The 19,684-nt window shown below is 31.5% G+C and overlaps 2 protein-coding genes across 8 annotated transcripts in view; one reads left to right on the forward strand and one right to left on the reverse strand.

Moving 5' to 3' along the window:
- Positions 1 to 1,693: 1,693 nt before the first annotated feature.
- LOC115878173 (cytochrome c1, heme protein, mitochondrial) lies at positions 1,694 to 6,851 on the reverse strand. Its single transcript, XM_030894584.1, has 7 exons — positions 6,566 to 6,851; positions 6,359 to 6,406; positions 6,067 to 6,215; positions 5,812 to 5,977; positions 5,621 to 5,747; positions 5,372 to 5,556; positions 1,694 to 2,124 (listed from the first exon to the last, which is right to left on the reverse strand). The coding sequence occupies exons 1-7, from the start codon at positions 6,635 to 6,637 to the stop codon at positions 1,945 to 1,947; spliced, it is 927 nt and encodes a 308-aa protein (XP_030750444.1). The 5' UTR covers positions 6,638 to 6,851; the 3' UTR covers positions 1,694 to 1,944.
- A 253-nt stretch (positions 6,852 to 7,104) lies between these two features.
- LOC115878172 (protein LSM14 homolog B) overlaps positions 7,105 to 19,684 on the forward strand; it is a 28,030-nt gene continuing 15,450 nt past the window's right edge. For 4 of the 7 annotated variants that reach the window (XM_030894576.1, XM_030894578.1, XM_030894579.1 and 1 more), the window contains exons 1-3: positions 7,105 to 7,371; positions 8,043 to 8,501; positions 16,688 to 16,809. In XM_030894576.1, coding sequence (XP_030750436.1) covers positions 7,251 to 7,371; positions 8,043 to 8,501; positions 16,688 to 16,809 — 702 coding nt within the window. In that variant the 5' untranslated portion in view covers positions 7,105 to 7,250. The remainder of the gene's footprint in view (positions 7,372 to 8,042; positions 8,502 to 16,687; positions 16,810 to 19,684) is intronic. The other 3 variants (XM_030894577.1, XM_030894580.1, XM_030894581.1) reach the window with 3 other exon arrangements.

Raw genomic sequence — 19,684 nt, forward strand, 5'->3', positions numbered from 1 at the left:
TGTAAAATCAGTAGGGGAGCTAATATTTGAACAGTTAAAAATTTACATGGTATATTAAATTATGTCTATACCTTTATGGCGGGTTCATTTCTTGAAATAAATTCTATTTTTCCTTAACTGGAAGAGAACCTACTAAGAAATAAGTCATTTTTTGTGATCGCTACTCCGATGTGGTTTACATAAAATAACCTTTTTATTTTGTAGTTTTTTTGCTACTGACCAAAAACCCAGACTTATCAAGAGATTCTGGTTATTATAGTTTACGTAGAAGATGGAGGCACAAATTACCTATAACATATGCGAAAGTTTCTGTGACCTTCAGAAAGAGTTCATAGACAATCCGCATCAATGTATAGTTTGGGTTATTATTTGTTTGGGTGAAAATAATTTGCACCAATATGTTATCGAGGCATATAATCTCTCAGTAATTTAATAGATTGCTCGTCATATATCGTTCGTAGGAGATTAGAAAAAAAAAGATATTTATAGTATAAAAAATTAATTTATTTAACAAAATTTAATTAAAGATGTGACAAAATAGTTACTTTTCTATTGGTTCTATCGGACTTTTTTCGACTATATAAATCTTTATTTTTTGTAAACTTTAATCTTTAATGCATAAAATATTTTCAATCTAATAAATAATTTAATGATGTAAATAAGAGGAAATTTCTCACATGGGTGGTCAAATTCTATAGTTTTCATTATATCAAACAGCTTCTGAATGTTTTCTTCAGTGCAAAACTCATCAAAATTTAATATAAATAATTTTTCCATTTCCAGTAAATAAAATGAACATATTTTTTCACTTTCATGATCAAAGGCTTTTAAATGGGTAAATAATTTCGAGTTATCCAGAGATTCGGATTCTTTTGCAAATTTTAGACAAATATCACATTGATGTATTTGAAGACCTTTTTAATTGATGTAGTTAAACATAATTAAAGGCATTTTGAGTTGAATACATTTCTCAGGGGCTGTTTGATATAATGAAAACTATAGAATTTGACCACCCATGTGAGAAATTTCCTCTTATTTACATCATTAAATGATTTATTAGATTGAAAATATTTGACGTATTAAAGTTTACAAATAAAGATTTATATAGTCGAAAAAAGTCCGATAGAACCAATAGAAAGGTACTATTTTGTCACATTTTTAATTAAATTTTGTTACATAAATTAATTTTTTATACTATAAATATCTTTTTTTTCCTTATAAATAAACACATTTGTATCCCATTTTAAATAAGATATACAAATTACCAAAACTTAGAAATAACAGTTCAAAAGTTCAACAAAAATCCTACACCCGTTTTTAAAAAGAAACATATAACCACGCACTATGTCATTCCAGCAAGCGAATACGACACAGCATAGGTTTCCGGACTAAACGACTGGTGTATTTACACCACTCAATAGGCGTGTGGGGTTTGCCGAGCGGTTTCCGATGCAGTCGCTTTCTTTCGCATCTGCTGTAGCTAGTTTGTGATGGAGGGTAGTATCACAGAACAGATACTGTTCTGTTCTGTAGTAGTATACCATAATCACTAGATAGAAGTTATGTTCAATTCTATTATTAGTTCAAATTATAAATTATAGATGAATAGATCAAATGTACCCCTACCAATTTTCTATTCCTTTTTGTCGAAAAAAAAAAAACACTTTAGCTACAGGGTGATAAAAAAACACTCTTTCAATTTTATATTTTAATTAACAAATAACGTGACACATCCGACTGATGTAGTGTACAAATTAAATATAAATTACACGAGGCCAAATAAAACTGGTAAGGACGAAAAAATCCCACGGTACTTCACTGACTGGACAATCCATTGATAATAATATATACATTTAATAAAGTTATACTTAAAATATTTTAAAAATATTTAATTGGCTAACTGGTCACGCTGCTGAAAAATGTCCCATCTTACGAGAGCCCTCCTTATTTTTTCTCTTTAGTTTTGAACTCGATCTTTCTCGTTTTCAATGAAGCGAACTTGAATCGCTTGGCGTAGTAACTCAGAACAATCAATATGGAGAATATACCAATGGCCCGAATCGTCATTATTTTTCGGTCTTCTAATTCAGGCTCGGCGGTCCATTTTAAGAACGTTCCTATGTCCTATAAAGACAAGAAAATCTAATTTTTAGCACTTTTTACACTTACTAAAATGGATTAAGGATAACAATAAATCATAAAATTTGTGCTGAATTAATTGTAGGATTTTATTTCATGATGTCACCAGATTGTCTTTGCAAGCGGAAAACTTTTATTATTAACTTTTTGAGAAAAGAGTATTCTTTTCTTCATAAACCGCACTCAGTGATAAGGTGTTCTGGTGTTTCCCCATTTAACCCACAAAATCTGCATTCGCCGTTGTTTCTCAGCTTCAGCCTACTGAGGTGTTCGTTGAGGAGACAGTGTCCTGTTAGAAACCCCGTAACAATCCGAAGATTGTTTTTCACTGATTTAAGAAAGAAAGAAAGAAAGAAAGAACTTTTGTCAAATACCCTGCGTTTTGGAAAATGATGCACTTTCGTATTATTACGTGTGTTTTGTGTCTTTTGAAGTCAAGTGGAGGAAAAATCGAGTGAAAATTAAATGTAGACCCAGAGCACAGTTTATGGTTAATACTCGCTGCCCAGGCAGAAAGTCTTATACACCAATAAAGTTACCATCAATAAAGTTCGTATACCATCTCGTCGTAGATAAGTGCATCTCGAATATGGTAGAAGGACCATACTAAACACATACTAAAAACTGGAGTAGCTGTAAATATCGACATCACACGATAGGTAAATAAAGGATTTTAGTACTGCAGAAAAATAATGTCAAAAGGTACTGGTTTAAAAAAAATTAAGAGTAAAGTTAATTAATCAACCTTTGAGGTATAAAATTTGGTAGTGTTATTATTAATAAAATAGTTTGTTTTATTTATGTTGTTTTATTTATTCCTGTGGAATATTACAAATTTGTATTTGAACATAGAGAATTTAGAATTTAGAATGAGTGGGAGGGGGGTTAATCACTTCGACCTTACAGATCCATTGTGTCCCCCTTTCTTGAATCATAACTCATCATACAGTCCCAGGGCTTTGACAAAAGCCAGTATCTGGGACGGTTTTATAGAGGGTAGTTCTCCATCTCCAATATCAGTCGTACCAAAGTTCATGGCACGAATGGTTGTCGTCTCGGCACTCAGTGATGAGGTGTACTGGTGTTTCACCATCTTCCCCACAGAATCTGCATTCGCCGTTTCTTCTTAGTTTCAATCTACTGAGGTGTTCATTGAGGAGACAGTGCCCTGTTAAAAACCCCGTGTGACAATCCGAAGATTGTTCTTACTCAGACCTAGGAAGATCTGTGATTTTTATTGATCATAAGCCCTCAGAAACTTCTTCGAGTGTCCTAGACCATTGCAAGATTTCCATTCCAGGTTGCGGATGGAATCTTCCAAGTTCTTGAGTTCCTCCTTGAGTTGGTTACCACTTGGAAAGCAGAACGGTTCTGGTCCAGTTAGTGGAGTGTTCGCTCCTTTTCTACCTAGATTATTTGCTTTTTCATTGCCTTTTATCCCTTGGTGAGCAGGCACCCAGTGTAGGAGGACTTTGTTTTCTTTGCCTAATTTATTCAGCTTCTCTATGTATTCTTTGACCAATTTCGAATTGATTGAGACTGAGTTGATCGCCTTTAACGCTGCTTGACTATCAGATAAGATGGCTATTTCTTGTTTCCGATAGTTCCTATCTAAGATAAGTTGTACGCATCTCTCGATAGCGTAGATTTCTGCCTGTAGGATACTAGGGTAAGTGCCCATTGGTTCGGAGTAATTAGCTCTCGGCCCAACACTCCGATCCCTCTTCCCGTATTGGTTTTGGAAGCATCAGTATACCAAGTTATGGTATGGTCTTTTAACTGCTGGGCAAGCGTTTCGCTCTTCCAATCCTTCTTATTGCTCAATACTACATTGACATGTTTGTCAAAGTTGTACGTTCTTGGCATATCGTCCACTGGGAGTTGCAGGAGTGGTATTTCCTTTTTGAGGGTGTTCCAAGCCCCTGATCTGACTGAAGGTGTCGATATTTGAACATAAATTATATTGATAAATATAATCATAAATGCGGGAAGTTTCATAAAGCTTGAAAGTAAGAAAGAGTTCTTTTTTATATTTTTTTGTATGTGGTGTCTTGTTCATGTTGTTTTGTATTAACACATACCGTTTTTTATTAAATAATATAACTCGATTATACTTTTTCAGTTTTATACAGTTTTTTTCACAATATTTTGAAGTAATCACTTGTCAGTCAAATTTTAAATATATTAATTTCCTGCTATGCGTTCCAGTTGTACCAACTTATTTCTTTGTAAAATAAAATAAACTACTTTGAAATTAAAATGACAGAGAAATCTATCACTGTCAAGGATCTTCTCGTTGGACAGACTATAGATCTATAAGGTCGCGGTGATTAACTCCCCTCCTAAACATTCTACATCAAAAATTTGTTTGGTCTAAAATGGTTATTCCTGTTTAAACTTTTCCAAATTTGCATGCCATTTTGGACTGAAATTAAAAATATGAAAATATAGTTGAATTTTTCTAATTCAAAGAATTCAAATAGTGTTTCTCTATGTTGTATCATTTTGTTTTCATTCTCTGATAGATAGCGTCGTTTGATAACGTCGTAAATTTTTGCTGTTTATGTTAAAGAAGCACAAAATTTATTTAGTTCAATGATACGGAAAAAGTGAGTATACTTTGTTAACAAATCTTTATAAAAAACGTTAATCAAAATTAATAATAGCCATCTATCAAAGAACTAAAAATGCAAATTTTATTTTTGGGATTTCAACTATATTTTATTTTTTTTATTTTCCTCTAAAACAGTATGGAAATTTGGAAAAGTATATAAACAGGATTAAACCATTTGAGAGCAAGAAAAAACTTCTACAAAATATGCATTTTTCTCAAAAAGTTAATAATGAAAAGGTTTATCTCTTTGTAAAGACAATCTGGGGACATATGTAGTTTTATTTATTATTCTGATCAAAAATGTCAAAAGATCTGTCTAGAGAAAGATTAAAGAAGGTAGGTAGATATAAACAGTGTATAGAATAATATATTCTTTATATAATCTGTTTACAGAATATTATATATTCTGGAAACTAAAAAAAATATGTTCTGTAAATAAATATAAATTTTACAGAATGTGCTTATTATGTAAGTTTTTAACAGAATATAATATATTCTGTAAACAGTTAATAAATTTTACAAAATATGCGTATTATGTCTTCTTGTAGTTGTATGTAGTTTAATTTGTTTTGATCTCAAAAATGTCAAACATAAATTAACTTGTATTAGAAATATTACCTTAGCTAGTTGACTGGCAGTGGCTGGAGTACCATCAGCATATTCTATAACTTCATTGTATAAAGCTTGTGCCATAGAAATAGCACCGCCAGGGAAATAGGGATTGTAGTATTGACCTTCTCTCAAAACAACACCCGCTGGAGCATCATAATATCCAGTAAGTAGAGCAAATATATAATCTTCACCTGAAGAATACCAAAAATACAATAAAATATGACTTAGATACCCTAATATAACTAATTTATATACCTCCATGTCTGGCAGGTACAATGTAAGACAAATCTGGGGGAAAAGCACCGTTATTGGCTGCCCTGGCTGCTTCTTCATTAGGATAAGGACTAGGGAAGTAGTCTGACAACTTTCCTGGCCTTTGGAACTACAAGTTAAATAACAATGAAATCAAATGATAGAGTTAAAATTAAGAGAGAAGGGATAGTTACCATATTTCCTGCCTCATCTGGGCCATCTGTCACTAACTGTTCCTCAGCTTCAGCTTTAGCCTCTTCTTCAGTGTGTGTAACACCAACCAAGTCACGGTAAGCAACATAACGTAAAGAGTGACACGCAGCACATACTTGTTTATAAACTTCATAACCACGTCTCACACTACAATGATTAAGAGAAAATTGTTGAAATAGTTCATTTAGCATGTTATTTGAAGTATCTTTTTCTATTTAGCATGTTATCTAAAGTACCTCGCATGATCTAAACCATTGAACCAGCCGTTATGACTCCATGGATTCTTGGGAGGATGCAGTATGAGTTCTGAAGCTCGTACTGACTTATCCAGAGCTATGATTAAGGCTCCGGCTCCCCCAGCAATTACACCTAAACTTCCCAAAAGCTAAAATATGATAAACTGAACATTACAACTAAGGTACCTCATTATCATGGACTATTGACCTTCAATTATTTTTGTCTTTAGTGTACAGGAAGAAAAATAATGTTGTATATAGTAATTCGTTAAGTAAATAGAAAAATACATACTGCTTTTTTGCCTCTCGACCATTCTCTCGTCGTGGAATAGGAGCTTATCTACAAAAAAAAGTCCTTTTTTTAGATAATATGGAACTTAATGACATAACTGGGTGAACTTTTGAATGAACTTAAACCCAGATCGATATTCCGGTGTTATGTATTAAATAATCGACTCGTATGATAACAATGAACTATCGTAAAAAGGATATGCATTACCTGACTCAAACAAGGCCCTGTTTTCGATTTTAAAAGTCCAGCACCGCAGACTCGTCCAACTGTGGCAGCCATGTTATACAGGAGAGTGAACACCGGCAACGTTACGTAACTTTAAATCCCTTGGTTAGTACTTACGGAATTCATAGAAACTTGTACTTAAAGTTAAAAAGATCTTCGACAATTCTTCACTCGAAGGAAAAATCGAAGATTTTTTCAGCTTTTTGACATTTACGTAACGAGATGCATGACGAGATGTGCTTCTGATTTCTAGTGATTTTTCAGTTGAAGAATGGCAGCATGGTGGCAGTGGCAATTTTGGAAATTATTTTCAATGTTACCAAACGAGAAATACTAAATATATATTTTTATACTAATATTTAAGCTGAAATTTGAATATTTATATCAGAATAAATGGAATCAAAATTAAAGTATACCCAAATTAAATATATTTACAGTAATAAAGTAGGTAAATATCATGAGCTATAAAAACATAAAGATGGTAGTCCCGAAATGGTTAAAATCTTAATTGTGCAATTTTGGTAGGCGTGAATGCAAGTCATAGTTGTCAATCTGACAGCTGATCGAGATACGCCATTTTCGTAGATTTTTGTCTCAAATTTATGTGATTCTTCAAAAGAATCACTTAATACCTTGGTCATCATAGATTTAAGTCCTTCCAATAAAGATGACGAGTGGAATGCCAGAATTGGGCTCCAAAATAAGTCTGGTATCGAAGGCAGATATCCGATATGAAGGAAGATTATTCACCGTCGATCCTCAAGAATGTACAATAGCTTTGGCGTCCGGTGAGTTCAATATTTACCTATTTATAATTGTATTTGCTTGTTAGATCTATTAAATTGTCCCTTTAAACATATATTACACGTCTACTATTCGATTAAATTGCTTTATAAGCAGTTTCGGTAAAGTGAACTTTATATTTGATTTGGTAAATAATGGAAATAAACAACTGAAAATTTGCAATTTCTAATATTCTATTCTATTTTAATAAATCATGAAAACTACCTAAACTTTCTCAATTTTGTATTTAAAGGGCTGAATTAAAACGGATTCTTTCAGGAATTTCATTCATAAACAAAAAAGTGATAAGTATATTGAGAGCAGAAAAAACACCTGTTTTTTTGTGCTCATAAATGATCTAAACTATTTTTTTACCATATAACCAAATCCTACAATTATACTATTCTCTATTTTTTAATATTTTATAAATTTACATCTTCTAACTGGTTATAATTTTATAAGAAAGTTAAGGTCTATAGGGAAACTGGTATACCGCGAAACTTTATAGGAAAATTATTAGGGATTATAGGGAGGTTTATAGGAAGATAATGACAATATAATGAAATTAAATATTATTATGAAATATGTAATAAACTCTCATAAAAAATTCTTAAATTTTAATTCTTGTATTACACCTCGTGTTTTGTATTGATTTGAAATTTTATAATATTTTTAGTACGTTCGTTTGGAACTGAAGATAGAGAAACGCCATGTCCTATTCCCGCTCAAAACCAAGTATATGAATACATACTGTTTCGAGGTTCCGACATCAAGGACATTCGAATAGTGGAGAATCCACACCCCCAGCCTCTAAATGACCCCGCGATCATGCAGTTATCGGTGCCGCCGAGCTTGGCGGGACCTCAGCCGTTCCAGCAACACCCCATATTGGGGCACATGGGGCACAACCCTTATGGAACTTTTCTGCCCATGGGTGGACTGACTGCCAACGCGGCCCCAGGACTGCAAGCTGTGGGAATGAGCAGGGTAGGACCGCCGCCCGGTTCAAAGCCAAGTGAGTTGATAATTCCAACTACAGGGGGGCCCCCTCCCGACGTGGGGTTCGCGCCCCCTTCGATATTGTCGCCCCCTCCTCCTTCTGCGGGCGATCAGACGAGGCCTATCGAGCACCCCGGTAAAAATTGTTTTTTAATTTTATTTTTTTTCTGTTGCTGCTTGTCCTTGACTGCTTAATATAGGCTTGCGGTAGAGTGAGTAGAAAGATTTGTATTTTTCTCATTTTTATTCATCATTAGCATACATTTATTGGTGTTTTACATTAAAGAATCATTTTATTTATCATATTCCTACAAGCAAAATACACCAAGTCCTGTTATAATTAACTAGATTTTTTCCACAATTTATAGGGTGTTTCTGAATAAGTGTACGATATTTCACAGGGTGGTTTCAAGTATTTTTAAGCTAAAATGTTCATATAAGCAAGTGTTCAAAAATGCTTTCTTTTCAAGATATACGGTGTCAAATTTTTAAGAATTTCTTTTCATACTGTCTTAAAAATACTTGAAAAATGACCCTGTAAAATATTGGACACTTACTCACAAACACCCAGTAGAGCTGGAAAAGTCTACTACGAATTACAAGTTTCATTTTTAAATTATTTTCATATTCATTAAGTCCTAATGGCGTTATATTTTATCATTAAAAATTATTCTTTTTAAACTTAAGTGTGTTTTGTTTGTAGACCGATAATATTTTTGGTAAAATCTAGCAATGAAATTTTTTGCTATAATGGTATCACCAACATAAAATTTTTATTATTATTATTTTTTATTACTCTAAAGTCTAAAATACTCTATTTTTCTTCATTTTTAATAATCATTAGCTTACTTATTGGTGTTAAAATGTATTTTTGGTAAAATCTAGAAATTTTTTGCTATAATTGTTTCTCTGACATAAAATTTGATTACAATATTATCATTTTTTAATACTCTAAAGTCTAATCCTCTATTTTCTTCATTTTTAATAATAGCTAACGTGATAATCTACGTTTTTTTTTTTAAATACAGTATGTCCCCGGTTTGTCTTTACAAGAGGAAACAATTTTTTATTATTCACATTTTGAGGAAATGTATTTTTAATAAAAAAATTCTAAAATGCTTAATCTCGTTCATACTTTTGCAAATTTCCATACTGTTTTAGAGAAAATTGAAAAACCCATGAAAATACCGTTGAATTTTCCTTTGAAGAAAGTCCTAAAAATCAAAAGGTGTTTCTATGGTAATAGCATTTCGACTTCATTCTTTGACAGACAGTTATTATTAATTTTAATTAACGCATAGAGATAAACGAGGAGATAAAGGAAATAAATTTAGATTGGAATGCCCATCAAAATATATAATTGTTTTGGGTCACGAATTGCACGCGATCTGGCGCTGCTATAGCGGTTGCTAAAAGCAACCGCTCTAACAAGAACAGAAATAATTTCATAGAATAATTTTCTCTTGTCAAAGTCAGAATCTTCAAAAGTCATAAGATCTTTCAAAATTTAAACCGCTTTCATTGAAAAAATTCCAAAAAGTGAAAGCATCCATTTTCAAAGTAATTATTGATATCTTGTGAATTTAATATAAATTTTATTTACTCAAACCCGTGATAATTGTGAAAAAGTGACATTAGGAACTTAAAAAGTTGTGTAGTGAACTGAGAACTACAAAAACTATCTTGGATCATTGTATAATGTTGATTTCCAATGTTTCATAGGTATTTATTTCATACATGTCCTTATATAAAATAAAGTTTCTTTTATGCAACACGCTATATTTTATTTTTGAATAAGTAATCTTTGGCGACATAATTCCGGAAAAAGCCGAAAAATTATTAACCGCTCCAAAATTATCAAAAGTTTTGGGTCGCGACCGTTGCAAGAATAGCGCCAACTAATATTTACATTGTCCTTATGGGCACTTTCCAATCTAAACTTGTTTCATTTATCTATGAGTTAACGTCATATATACTACTGTCAGCGTAGACCATAGATAGCGTAGACCAGGGGCGGGAAAGTGAAATAGCAAAAGCGGTTCCACCGTTTCCACGGAAATTTCAAATAAAATAGTTCCAGCCTCAGGCGCTAGGTGGTGGTGCAATTAATTTTTAGGTTAAGAAGTTGCTCCTAGTTATTGCCAGATGGCGTTAAATCAGAATTTTTTTGTAGTTTCCATAGTTTCCAACGGCCATTGTCATACTATTGTCAAATTCTCAAAAAATATTGTCGTTGTCATAGCGCCAATCATAATATTATCAAATGATTATCAAAACGTTTTTCAAACTATAATTTGTTATCTGTGTTTTAATTAGACAATTCCTTTTGTTTGTGGCCCTAAAAATATAATGTAAATCTTTTATTTTTGCCATCATATAAGTATCTATTTATATTTACTCCATTTACATAACTTTGGGCGTATTACGTTGGTCTTCTTTTATTATAATAAACGATGTTTAAATATTTGACTTATAAATGAAAACTTTAAATAATAAATAATATTTACACATGTTTGGCTTTAATTTTATTTAATAATTTAATAAAGTATACTGTTAAATCTTATTTTTTATACATCACAACGATACTTGTTATTATATAGTATTGTTGAATTTGTGTAAAAAATAAGATTTAATAATCAAATTTAATTATTTTAGAGTAAAATTCAATAAATACGCTCATTTAAAAAGCCCGCGCTTCGATCCATTTAAAACAAGCCCTACTCAGTAGATGGCGCTACTTCTGTAGGACCATTTTTCAGTATGGCAGAGTCCATTCTTTTTCTAACTAGGTATATTCTTTGGCGTAGACATAGAAACGGGTATAAATAAGTCGCGACTTTTTCATTATCGGTTATGGATTTTGTCAAAGAATATACCTAGCTAGAAAAAGAATGGACTCTGCCATACTGAAAAATGGTCCTACTGAAGTGGCGCCATCTATTGAGTAGGGCTTGTTATAAATGGATCGAAGCGCGGACTTTTTAAATGAGCGTATTTATTGAATTTTACTCTAAAATATATATAATTAAATTTGATTATTAAATCATATTTTTTACACAAATTCAACAATACTAATAACAAGTATCGTTGTGATATGTCAAAATTAAGATTTAACAGTATAATTTACACAATTATTAAATAAAATTAAAGCCAAACATGTGAAATATTATTTATTATTTAAAGTTTTATTTATAAGTCAAATATTTAAACATCGTTTATTATAATAAAACAAGACCAACGTAATTAAAAAAATGGAGTAAATATAAATAGGTACTTAAATGATGGCAAAAATAAAAGACTCTATGATATGTTTAGGGCCACAAACAAAAGCCATTATCTAATAAGTTACGGTCGCGACTCAAAAGTTTTGAAAATTTCGGAGCGATTCGCCTTTTTCCGGAATTGTATCGCCAAATATTGTTTATTCAAATTTAGTATTATTTTCGTTCGTTTATTTATAAATAAAATACAGTGTGTTGCATACAAGAAACTTTATTTTATATAAGGACGCATGTATGAAATACCTATGAAACATTGGAAACCGACGTTATGCCACGATCCACGATGGTTTTTGCAGTTCATAGTTCACAGCACAGCTTTTTAAGTTTTTAATGCCACTTTTTCACAATTATCACCGGTTGAAGTAAATAAAACTTGAATTAAACTCACAAGATAGCAATAATTACTTTGAAAATGAACGCTATAAACACTTTTCGGAATATCTTTAATGAGAGCGGTTTAGATTTTGAAAGATTATTATGATTTTTGAAGATTCTGTCTTTGACAGGAGAAAATTATTTCTGTTTTTGTTTGCCGTTGTTCTTAGCGACCGCTATAGCAGCGCCAGATCGCGTATAACGGTCGCGACCCAAAATAATTTCGCGGCCCAAAATTTTGACGGGCTTTCCAATCTAAACTTGTTGCATTTATCTATGAACACATATAACAAATTATAGTTTGAAAAACATTTTGATAATCATTTATTTGATAATATTATGATTGGCGCTATGACAACGACAATATTTTTTGAGAATTTGACAATAATATGACAATGGCCTTTGGATACTATGGAAACTACAAAAAAATTCTGATTTAACGCCATCTGGCAATAACTATTAGCAACTTCTTAACATAAAAATTAATTGCATTACCACCTAGTGGCTAGGGCTGGAACTATTTTATTTGAGATTTCCGTGGAAACGGTGGAACCGCTTTTGCTATTTCACTTTCCCGCCCCTGGATTTTGTTATAAAAATCAAATAAAAACGTTTTTAGGAATATTTTTTATGTGAAACGTGTTTTTCCGCATCAGATTTTAGTCAAAGATTCCAAGAAATTCATTTTAAGGTAACATAAACTTCATTTTCGAAGAAAAATCGTGTGTCAGGATAGTTCACCGAAGCCTTTTTTCTGTTATGTGTATACATTTTGTGTTTCTTTAACATTTTAAAACAGCAAGAAATACGACGTCCATTAAAATTCTATCAAATATAAATCTATCAAAGAATGAAAACGAAATTATATTACCATAGAAACGCGTTTTTATTTTTTAGGGCTTCAGGAAAAAATTAAACTATATTTTCATGTTTTTTTAAATTTTTTCCTAAAAGGAATGGAAATTTGAAAAATTGTAAACGGGATTTTAGATTTTAGAACAAGCAAAATTTTTTATGAAGAATGCATTTTTCTCAAAGTGTGTCAATAATAAAAAAGTTTTTTTCCTCTTGTAAAGACAATCTGGGGACATACTGAACACCTTGCACTTAGATGGAAAATTACAAAATGATCAATTTTTGTATTTAAAATATTTTAAAACTTATCGGTTTCGCAGATATTCGCGGTAGTATTACATATTATGGTTCTTTCATAAAAGCACGTTCTGATTTTTTTCTGACTTTTTATTTACATCCTGTTTATACAAGAATATTCCATCTGTGAATATTGCTTCATATTTTATCTATCGGATAACAGAATTTAAACATAAATATTTACATTAGTATGCTGTAAAGTGCAGCATATAAAAGAATGCAACCGTTTTATGGTTAAAAGAAATTATTTGCCATGAATTGCCTGTTTACAATAATTATTATCAACTTTAGAAGAATAGTTATTTATGATTAAAAAAATTATTGGTATAGGTGTTAGTATAGTTGTCACACCATTTAGTGATTAGCATATCAATGGATGGTGGTAATGTTGATTAAGACAGTTGTTTGTGCATGCATTCTTTTAATTTAGATTTTACCCTGTAATGCAGTTATTTCACGATGCTTCATTAGAACATCCTGTGACTGAAAATAAAACAATTGTGTTTAATTAAGCATATTTTTTAAACTAATTGGTAATAATAAATAGTAAATCAGTTTTTATAACAAAATAAATGCTTAATTTGATTCAAATATTCAGTTACTTGATGGGTGTAAAGTTTTTTTTTGCTGGGAATCATTTATATCTCTGAGAAATAAGTAAACATAGAGGTGCTTTAAAATATAATAGTATTGGTTTGTATCAATTACAACATCATTTTATAAGTGAATTAGGTCAGAAGACTTAGAGAAATGACGGATCATTGTTTTACAACAATTTTTTTCTTGCATTGTAAGTTTCTTGCATTACAATGTACAAATAATGTGGATATACTACACCATTTTTACTAAGTGACTTAAAAATCTATTATTTTGCATAGTTTTACAAAATAATGCAATTTTATAAATTTGTTTTCTTTTCAAATTCACTAAAAACAATGCTACACGTGTTTATAAAACCTTAGGTAAAACATTCAGTGTGTACGTTAGTCTTTATCTATCTTAGCCCACAGCCACACAGAAAGCGTTTTTTACGTTTTTAGCGTGAAACGTCTTTAGCGACTAAAACGAAATAACGGAATTATATAGGAGTGGCCACACCAAAAGCGTGTGGCGTTCGGCGTGTCTCGCAAAAAACGCAAATGAAAACAAATCAGTTTGTTTTCTGTAGCGTCTTTAGCGTTTTCTAAGATGAGACCCCGTCGTAGGCAGACGTTATAATTTAATAATACAATAAAAATAAATTAAATAGTATGCATTTTTTTCATTTTAGGGTATTATCTAAAAATATTTTTATAAAGAACATCTACTGTCTAGGAAAATTCAATTAAATTCAAAAATTTGAAGGAAATGTTTGAAAACGTGTAGTTTGAAATGTTGAAAAAGTAATAAATTAAAGGAATATTTTCTCACGCGTAAAAAATAGTTTTTTTATGCGTAAAAAGTGTTTTTTCTGTGTAAAAAAGGTTTTTTAACAGAAACTAATAGTTTTTGACGCGTAAAAAATACCTTTTTACGTGTAACAAATAGTTTTTTTACGCGCAAAAAATATTTTTTTGGGTAAAAGAGTTTTTTACTAGAAACAATAAGTTTTTGACGCGTAAAAATTAGTTTTTTTACGTGCAACAAATATATTTTTATATGTAACAAATAGTTGAATACGCATAAAGTTAGTAGTTTTCTACCAGTAACAAATAGTTTTATACGCGTAAAAAATAGTTTTTACGTGTAACAGTTTTATTCGCGTAAAATAATAAAAATAGTTTTTTACGTGTAACAAATGTTTTTTACACATAATATTTTGATTCGCTTTTACAAAACTTGTATTAAAATATCAATACTTTTGATAAACACGTGGACTGCTCACAAATACACGTCGCGTCATTGCGTATTTTTAAGCCGTTAACACGTTTCATTACAACGTGCTCGTGTGTCAAAGCCGTCTCACTAGCTCGTATGTCACGGCCTTGATTTTTTACCCCCAGCGCACGTAAAGAAGTTACTCCAAAATGTTTCATAAATCATGTCCTAAAATTGCATTAGCAACTAGAAATATTTACTATTCTATTATATAATCATATAATTATTTATTATATTATATTATAATTATAACAAGTACTAACCACAACACTACAACATAAAAAAACTATACACTTATAAACTAAAATTCCTAAAATAATTGGTAAATATTAATTATTATTTTTACACACACCACTGGCACTAGCACTAGATTGTGTCTCCGAATATATGCCCCGGCCCGTCCACAATTCAATCCCAGCATCTTTTATCTTCGTCTCTTCAACGCTAACGGCGCCGATCTCTCCTATCTCTTTCTCACAGGTTTGATTGTTGGACGGGCCGGGAATCCACGAGCTTGCGACGTTACTAATTGACATCTTGATAGAAACTGCAGACCTGCCGCGTCTTTTGCGTGTTTTTAATGAACACAAAACGCTAAAAACGCTTTCTGTGTGGCCGTGGGCTTATCTGATGTTATGTCTAGATTGGGATTACTGGCTCAAACGCAAAGATGACCAGGTCGCAGCGATCAGCCAGCGGCCACTAATCAAATGATGCAACGCGCACTACCGTCCTGGCCGTTGGCTGGTCTCTGCGACCTGATCGTCAGTGCGTTTGAGCTCTTAAGGTGTACGCGCACTGAATCAGTACCAGTCCGGCGAAGGCGGTGACTCGACTATCGTAGATAGGTAGAGGTAGGAATCTAGCCTCTACAGGCCGAAATGTTTTAGTGGACGCCGGCGCCGTCTATATGTACGATGGTCGCAGTCGCTTTTGCTGGTCGGTCTGATCCGATGCAGTGCGCGCCCTCCTTTAGGCCCGTTTCAGAAAGGACCGATGATCAATGCTGATGATCGGTCGCCACCGATAATCGGTCGAAATTGTTGTTTTCATGTTACGGGTATCATCAGTCGTCAATATGTTATTTGAGAAGTACAGAGCTTCGCGTTGTTGTTGCTTTGTGTGTGAAAAGATTAATCAAAAAGAAACGGGTTTTGTAACGGTTGACCGATGATACGCGTACATGTGAACGATACATATAGAACAATAACTAGGACCGAGCGTCCGTCCTGATCATCGGTCCTTTGTGAAACGGGCCTTAGACGGAAGACTTTTGACTCGAAATATATATTAATAATAAGTGTCTGGTAATAAAAAATAAGGTGTAATAAAGTAAAAAAAATACCGAGGGTGCCATTTAAAAATCAAAAGTTGTAGTAATTTCCTGTGAAACAGGTACTGACCATAAATAATTGAACACGTCAATCAATCCTAATTTATTCATATACTAACATACCAAATCTCGTTTTTGTCTCTGAAAAAATAAAAAAGTTATAAGGGTGAGCCACTTTTGAGACGCACCCGGTATATCCTCTAGGTTTATTTATTTTTCTGAGATTTATGCTCATTAAAATTTGATTGTTAAAGTATTCTAAAAAAGCTTTCCACACAATTAGCGATTGGTTATTATGATCTTCTAGAGGTCTCAGTTTTGTAGGTTCTGTTTTAGATTTGATTGGAGGTGGAGCAAATAGTCGCAGCACTACTCCTGTCTCAATCGGTTCTCGAAAGTCCATTTCCGTTGACCAAGGTACTCAGGCTGGAGGTAGCCAACAAAAGGTATGTTAATTTTACTCTAAAAACATTAAATTTTGCTTATATTGACTAAAAAGACTAGCAGGGGTCAAATACTAGTCTTGTATATAACATTATTCTCGTGACAAGTTTAAATTTTTGCGAGTTTAATGGCTTCTTCTATGTTTATTTTATACTATTTCGTGTTTATTTGATTATTGGTTTTATTCGAAGTATATAAATCTAGAAAAACATGGTTTTACATGAATTACAAGTAGGGGTATGTAAAATCACACAAAATTTCGACAGACGACATCCAAGAAATGACAAAGTATAAATTACCTGTGAATTAAAACGACACATAATAACTGTCACTGTCATCAGTGGCGGATACAGAGGGGGGCCCATGGGGCCAAGGACCCCCTAAAATGTATAAATTGGGTTAAATATTAGGTTTTGGGTTAAAAATGGCAAATGGCGCTCCAAAAGCATATTCTACATTATCTTTTATTTGGGCCCCTCTAAAATACATTCCGGGCCCCCCCTAAAATAAATTTCTGTATCCGCCCCTGACTGTCATGGAACCTCCCATTGTACAGACTTTTAAATCTTTAACTTTTTAACATTCTATTCTTTTTTCCTTATTTTTTGTGCAATTTTATTTATATTGTATTTGTAGTCTATTAGTTTTGTATCATTTATTAATGGAAATAAATATATACCATGTCGGTAAAAGACCGGCTTAGGTGGGTTCTTACATGTTGAGGAGTGAATTGCTATGGAAAAAGTCGGAAAGAGAAAAATGTTAAGTATATATTACATAAACACTTAAGCCGACTCTATATTTTATGCGTTTGGGAAAATACAATATGATCGAAAAATAAAATGGCGTCTGGTTGGCTTAGAAATGACGATCATTGATATTCCCCATATAATTTTATATATAAAATGACAGCGATCTTCATTTCATAGTCATCGCTGACACCGTTTTTTTTTCGATCATATTGTACTTGCTGTTCTTTGGTCGATACATCTTATTGTACTGGACATTGACTGTATTCGTACACATGAAAATCAGCACCCAAAGCCAGACCTTGTCCGCCCTGTATATATCTTATTCGAAATATTACTAATTTATTAGTAAAGTTCATTAAAATTAATGTATCTTAATTATTTTTGGCAAGTAGTAATAAATACGAGAATAAACACATAATATGTAATTATTTAACACTGAACAAATTTATAGATTGATGGTTTTCCAGATTGCATAAAACCAATTATAAAACAAAACAGAAATAATTAGTAGTGGGAACTATCGAATGAATACTATCGAAACATTCGATAGTTGCAATTCATTCGAATAATTCGATAGTTAGTAAGAAAACATTCGTTGAAAACTATTCGAATAAAAATTATCGAATAGATCCGTCATCTGCCTTGAAATATTGTATTCTAGTAATTCGGCAGCAAAAACCATTCATTTATAAAATTCATTCATTTATAAAATTCATTCATTTATAAAATTCATTCATTTATAAAATTCATTCATTTATAAAATTCATTCATTTATGAAATTCATTTATTCGTCAGGATCGATTATAATAAAATATTAACTGAATTTTAGTTGTCGCCCGGCGACGTAGGTTTTTTTCCGAGACAGCGGTCGGTGGCAATGCTATAAAAGAAGCCGGCATCTTTGATTTTTTGCGGAGTCATATATAGATAAAGACACATTATTTTTTTTATTGAGGTGCTAGTATTTACACAGAAAATACACTATGAAGGGCGCTGTTGCCATATTTTTGTATGAGTTGATATTAGCAAAGAATATTATTGTTTGGCTTTAGTTACGGATAGTATGTCTATATATTCTGCATTTTTTTATTAATATTCTGTTGTTACACTGCAATAATACTTGTTATTTTGGATGTAGGAAAATTATTTTTAATGTTTTTAAGCAAAGACTGGTTTAATAAATAATAATAACAGTAATAATTTGTTATACCTATTAACAACAAAATTTAAAATCATTTAATATAAATATTTTTTTTTAAGTATTAGCAAAATATAAACAACAAATTAGATGTCAAAATTATTTATATTAGATCCTATTTAAAAATAATATAGTCTCTAATTTTTTTGGCAACCTTGGTTTATTAAATAATAATAATTACAGAACTAATTTGTTATATTAACAACAATTTTAAAATCATGAAATATAAACATTTATTAATTTTCTAAGCAAGCGGTGTAATGGAAGGAAAATATAAATAAAAAATTAGAAATCAAAATTATTTATATTAGGTGCTTTATATTACTATTTAAAAATTATATTTACTTTTACTGGCATTTACTTTAAAAAATAAATGAAATATTTCTTCGCAAAAAACTACATGTAAGAGAATTAGCATAAACAAAATACAAACATCGTTAACTTTTTTTTTAAATTGGTGTAAAATTTTCATTTTAATTTTCTCACCCCATAGTTTGAGTTCGATAACCATTTATTTAACCACATTACTTAAATATAATTATTAAGTTCCAACTAATTCATAGGTATTATTAAAACATCTAAAATACAAATATGTATTTTTAAAATTAATTGTAAGTTCATCTCATCTCTCTTAAAAATTGCTACTTCTCAAAATTTCCCATTAAAAAATAGACCATATACCATATAAAATGAAATAATTGAAAGATCGGACTACGGAAAACCACACAAATTATCGGAAAAAATTTTGACCACCTGCACATGCACACAATCGTCAATAAATAAAATTAAAAAATAACTACTATTTTAGTATTTTAACTATTTTAATAAACGCAAAAATAGCACAGTATTTATACGGCGAAGTTATAAAAATTTGGAAGAACCAATAATGCACTGACGCATACAAAATCCAAACGAATACTAAATTTC

The sequence above is a fragment of the Sitophilus oryzae genome, unplaced genomic scaffold, assembly GCF_002938485.1.
Source record: "Sitophilus oryzae breed Bouriz unplaced genomic scaffold, Soryzae_2.0 scaffold_1500_pilon_pilon, whole genome shotgun sequence".
NCBI lineage: Eukaryota > Metazoa > Arthropoda > Insecta > Coleoptera > Curculionidae > Sitophilus > Sitophilus oryzae.

Excerpts from the sequence above, each read along its gene's own strand:
- LOC115878173 (XM_030894584.1), bottom strand. The coding sequence starts at position 6,637 with ATGGCTGCCACAGTTGGACGAGTCTGCGGTGCTGGACTTTTAAAATCG. Across the intron at positions 6,216-6,358 it reads GGTCGAGAGGCAAAAAAGCA|CTTTTGGGAAGTTTAGGTGT; the intron begins GTATGTATTTTT and ends ATCATATTTTAG. Across the intron at positions 5,557-5,620 it reads TGTACCTGCCAGACATGGAG|GTGAAGATTATATATTTGCT; the intron begins GTATATAAATTA and ends GGTATTCTTCAG.